The sequence below is a fragment of the Sphaerodactylus townsendi genome, linkage group LG03 (assembly GCF_021028975.2).
Source record: "Sphaerodactylus townsendi isolate TG3544 linkage group LG03, MPM_Stown_v2.3, whole genome shotgun sequence".
Taxonomy (NCBI): Eukaryota; Metazoa; Chordata; class Lepidosauria; order Squamata; family Sphaerodactylidae; genus Sphaerodactylus; species Sphaerodactylus townsendi.
The window spans coordinates 104,463,673-104,469,517 of record NC_059427.1 but is presented as its reverse complement, the minus strand read 5'-3'; the positions used below and the strand labels follow the sequence as shown (position 1 = coordinate 104,469,517).

At 42.1% G+C, this 5,845-nt stretch overlaps 1 protein-coding gene across 1 annotated transcript; it reads left to right on the top strand.

The window, feature by feature from the left end:
- The first annotated feature begins 3,369 nt into the window (after positions 1-3,369).
- On the top strand, positions 3,370-4,971 carry TPX2 (TPX2 microtubule nucleation factor). The gene is given in 2 exon segments (XM_048487387.1): positions 3,370-3,616; positions 4,595-4,971. Coding segments are annotated over 2 exon segments (624 nt in total).
- Positions 4,972-5,845: the final 874 nt, after the last annotated feature.

Genomic DNA, 5,845 nt, shown 5'->3' with positions numbered 1-5,845 from the left:
GCATTGGATAGAAAAACTCAGAAGCTTATGACAGTGCACCATGCTTTACACCCACGCAGTGATACTGATAGATTATACCTTCCCCAGAGATCTGGTGGCAGAGGCATACTGCAAGTACAGCAAACAGTGGAAGAGGAGAAGCATGCACTGGCCGATTATGTGAAGGATAGTCAAGAACAGGCATTGATTGAAGTGAAGAACAGACATTTGCTGAAGACCCAAAAAACCAAACAAGAATACAGAAAAAAATGTGATTAAAATGAGGACTGAAAGCTGGCACAACAAAGCACTGCAAGGCCAATTTCTGGAGAAAATCAAGGACAAGGTAGACAGCAAAAAGACCTGGTTGTGGTTAACAACTGGTACTTTGAAAAAGGAAACTGAATCCCTGCTTTTAGCTGCTCAAGAGCAAGCCATTAGAACAAATTCGATCAAGGCCAAAATCGAAAAATCCTCAGACAATACAAAATGCAGATTGTGCAAAGAAGCTGATGAAACTGTAGATCATGTCCTCAGCTGCTGCACAAAGATTGCCCAGACTGAGTACAAAAAGAGACACAATTCAGTGGTCAAGATGATCCATTGGAATTTATGCAAGAATTACAACATAAGAACAGCTAAGAACTGGTGGGAACATTGTCCAGAGAATGTAATGGAAAATGAGAAGGTCAAGATCCTGTGGGACTTTCGAATCCAAACGGACAAAGTGTTGAAACACAATACACCAGACATCACCGTGATCGAGGACAAGAAAGTGAGCATCATCGACATAGCGGTCCCCAGTGACAGCAGGGTCATTGAAAAAGAACACGAGAAGGTCACTAGATACCGCGATTTGAAAATCGAGCTTCAGCGTCTATGACACAAACCAGCTGAGGTCATCCCAGTGGTAATTGGCACTCTGGGCGCCATCCTGAAAACACTAGGGCAGCACTTGAAACATCTTCAAATTGACAAAATTAACACTGGTCAAATTCAGAAGGCAGCCCTGCTGGGATCTGCATGAATACTTTGCCGATACATTACAACTTCCTAGGCCTCTGGGTAAGGCTTGAATTGTAATGAAGGCCAACAACCAGCTAAAGATCTGGCAGCTGTGAAATCTACATTAACAACAACAACAACAACAACAATACTTAGCTGGTGCAGGAAGATCGCACAGATGGACTACAAGCAGAGGCATAATACTGTTGCTCAGATGATTCACTGGAACTTGTGCCACAACTATCATCTGCCTGTGACAAAGAACTGGTGGAATCACAAACCTGAAAAGGTAACTGAAAATAAACACGTAAAACTACTCTGGGACTTCCGAATTCAGACTGACAAAGTTTTGGAACACAATACTCCTGACCTGACGATTGTGGAAAAAAAGAAAGTGTGGATAGTCGATGTTGCAATTCTTGTTGACAGCAGAATTGATGAGAAGCAACTGGAAAAACTTACACGATACAAGGATTTAAGGATTGAACTACATAGACTCTGGCACAAACCAGTAGAGGTGGTCCCAGTGGTGATCGGCACACTGGGTGCAGTGCCTAAAGACCTTGGACGGCACTTAAAAACAATTGGCGCTGACAAAATCACCATATGTCAGTTGCAAAAGGCCACCCTACTTGGCTCTGCACGCAGTATTCATCGATACATCACACAGTCGTAGATGCTTGGGAAGTGTCCGATGTGTGATGTAATACAAAATCCAGCATATTGATCTTGTTTGCTGTGTATAATTGTTTTGTATCAATATAATAATAATAAAAACAACAACAACAGATCCAGTACTTTTTCAAATATTAGTTTTATGACTTGCAGATGTTTTATTAGAGGTCAGTGCTTTCTCTTAGTGCTAAATTAGAATTCTATCAACTGGATGTCCAATTTTAAAATCAGCAACAGGGAAACCTGAATAATCTCGGTGATCACACTTTATACAGTAAAGAGAATAAAAATACATCTGAAGGGGTCTCTGTGTGTTAGAATTTATTTTGTGTAGGTAATGATGGGTTCTAATTTTTAATCTTTAAAGCTGTGACATTTTTGAACTATAGTGAACTGGCATTCAAAATCTATGAAATAGAAAAGAGAACTCAGTGCCAATCTGATCTTTCCAAGCAAATGCCCATTGATCAGGACAGAGGCAGCCATTTTAGCATTAATGGCTTTTGGAAAGTAATTTTTGGTCCAAACGGTTGACTGCTCACAAGTTGTTGTAATCAATAGATTCAAATTCTTTCTCCACTTGGTTATAGACAGAATGAAATGCAGGCAGTTTCTAGTTTAATGGAATAACTTTCTACTTTAAGTTGGAAAGACAAAGTGTAACAACTGTTCAGGAATAAACCATAAATGAAGCAACATATTGAGCCAATAAAACCTAAGGGCAAAGTAATCTTTTAAGAATGTAATTCAGATAATTACATGCATAGTTTATATGTATCTCATTTCTGTGTTGCTTCATTTATCTAGAAATGCAGCAATGCTTTTGGGTATCTCTTCCCCTGATTAACAGAGAACAGGGTCCATTCCTGTTGCAACAGTACCCCTAATAAAGACTCGAGACAACATCATGAACTAGTTGATATGAATCAACTGATGTACATAATCAATTAAATTATTATAATACTGTAATTGATGACAGGCTGTGCTATCCATGTCTTCCTTTTTCTGGAAAATCCCCCTGCTTCCAGTTCTGATGCCAGCCACAGATGCAGGCGAAATGTCAGGAGAAAATACAACTGGAACATGACCATACAACCCAGAAAACGTACAACATCCTTGTGATTCTGTCCATGAAAGCCTTTGACAATACACTAATTATTTTACTTTTACTAACATTTTTAATATTAAAATCATTTATTATTACCACCAACCTAAACAATATTAAGCAATTAAAAAAGGGCTCTGCCCCCTTGCCAATCTGGGAAAACCCTCCAAAATTCTTTCTTGGCCCACTTTGACAACTGATTATTCATTTGATATTTGAGGATAGGTGGGTCAGCAGCAGGCCACAAAAGCTGCTGAACAAGGGTGAAGCAGCAATAAATAGCTTCTTCCTATTGTTCTCTCATTGGTTGACTGTTTTACTCCCCAGTCAATCTGGCCTTGGGATTCATTTGAAGCTGGACTTAGCCAATTCAGTACATGGCTCTATTATTTTTCAGCATTGGGGTAAGGCAATGTATGGCTATGCTGCTACAGCAAACAACAACCAGAGAAAATACAGCATGCACTGTGTGTGCTGACATGATCAAACAATGAAATGCAATGCACTTGTGCATTGAGTTAATATTCCTTCATTACAATTACACCATCACAACAGTAGCAAAAATATACTGTAACAAACCATCCATTTATTGTGTATGCTGAAACATGGTGGATTTTGCAGCTGTCCTGAGGAAATATCCGCCATCTCCGGCCTGCGTCGCAAAGAGAGCCACGATCCCAAAGCCCTTCAATCTGTCTCAGGGCAACAAACGGAAGCATGAAGTGACTGTCACTGAGTTCGCGTCTTTGGCTCAGGAGATTGAAAAGTTCCAGAGAAGCACACCCTCTCATTACCATCTGCGGAGCAAAAAAGAGGATGTACTTTCCAGAAGACCCCTGAAGGCCAAGCTGAGTGTAACGAAAGGCTCTTATATATAAGTTCTACTTTCTGCGCTGCCACCAATAATATATTTTCCTCTATATAGCCCACTCAATACTGATTTTCCACACGGTCACCACCCTGACTGGGGAACACAGACACACAGACAAATAAAAGGCAGGAGAGGTTTTTATATAACAAAAACTTAAAAAACGTTTATTTGCTGGCTTTCACAAAGAGGCTTCTCAGGTAAACTGGAGAGGTTTCTAACGCCCATTGTTGGCTTTCAGTTTAACTGTTTCACCCCAAGAATAGTTACTTCCCAAGATTCATATGCACACACCGACCTGCCACGCATGATATTTTGTGTCTCTTAAGGGAAATTTAGCTTTGAACTAATAAATTCCCTTAAAAGCACACATTTATTACACTCTTCCCTCACTGCTCCAATACCCACTGATCCCACCCAAGTTGTTTACATAGTCCTAAGCCCAGGAGATTCTGTCAGCACTTGGCCTCCCATCTCTCCCACGAGGCCTAATATGGCTTCCAACTGCCTCTGGACTGGCTTCTCCCAGACTGGTGATTCTGGTGACACACAGGCAGAGGCAGACTAGATAGGAGTTCCTGGGCAGGTTTTAAAACCACCAAGTTCCTTGAAGGGCACGTCAATCTGCACCCAGTCAGGACCTCCTCTCTCTGTCAAGCATACACCGCTTAGACAGGGACTGGACTTCTGTCAGCCAACTCTGCTGAGACAGAATCCTCTTCTTCCAGAGCTGACAGACTCCTCTCTGCCAGACTCTCCTCTGCTCTCCCTGACTGACTCCTATCAGCCCTCAACTCTCCTCTCAGTGCTGTAAGCCCACTGGCTCCCCCTAGCTCTTGCCAAACGTTACTGGACCTTTTTCAGCCAATCAGGTTGGTTCTCTCCTTGTGGAGCCTTTTTTTTCTTTTTCTGGCTGTTGCTAAGGTCTTCTCCCTTTGGCCTGCTGTACACCAGCCCTTCAGGGTGGGGCAAGTTCGTTACACTGAGCAATCCCAAAACTCCCCACCTGGAAGCCAAGAGTCACTCGAGACCTGTCACCTACAAGAGTTTGGCAGAGATGGAGGCCGATGAGCTTGCAGCTATCGAGCAGTACAAATTCAAAACTCAAGAGCTCGACCCCCAGATCTTGGAGGGCAGGCCCATCTTTTCCTAGAAGCCACCAGTGAAAGAACCCACTAAGCCCACTGGATTTGACCTGGAGATTGAGAAGTGGATGCAAGAGCGCAAGAGCAAGAAGACGCAGAAGAGCACTTTGAACAGGAGGAGTTCAAAAAGTGGCTGGAGAGCACTGATGCCAGGAAGGAAGCCAAGCACTTTGAGCTACAGAGGGAGAGGCTAGATAAGCTCAGGGAAGAGCTGGTGCACAAAGCCAACCCAATCTGCAAGTACCAGAATGTGGAAGTCAAACCTAGTGATCAGCCCTGACAGTACCAAAGTCTCCCAACTTTTTGTACCGGTTTCGGTGCTGATGACTGGGGTCTTCCCTGCAAGAAGGAAGGCATGGTGTTTCCCCTCTAGACTTTGAGTTGCTTCTCAACTGGGACTCCTCAGACTGTGTTTTTTTTTAAACTGCCATTTGGCTTTTCTTTGTAGCTTAGGTTCCTGGCCCTCGACTAGACTGGACAATGACCTGACTGTCACACCTTCCGGGGTTAATCTGAAACAGATTGAGCCGGGGGTTCTTTTTTAGTGGACATCCCTTTTTTAGTGGACATCCCTAAACTAAAACCTTAACCCCTGGAAACAAATTTTAGAGGAGTGAATTATTCTTCCGCTTTCCAAAGTCTTGAAACATACTTCTCTCTATCATTAACCCCCCTCAATAATGTTCTTTTCTTGCAACTGACAAACAGTTTCTTTTGTTGGGGTGGCCTTTGTTTTTATATCTTGATTGCTGGTTCTAGTTAGGGACTGTGATATAAACTTAAACATTTACATGAGCCTAAAAACAGTGAGGTTAAAGAAAAGTCTGTTTTTGGTGAAAACCAGTTGAAACAATAACACTCCAAACAATTGCACAGAGAGACAGCAAATTACAAAGTTGCATGAATGCACAACTAGGTCAAGAAGAAGAAAAGTCTAGGCTTGGTCAACACCCTGGAAATTCAGTAATATTCACATTTATTCGGGCATAAAATTATCTTTATGCCCGAATAAGACAAATAACATATTTGAATATACCAAAAAAATTCAGGTCCGTCACATTTTGCCCT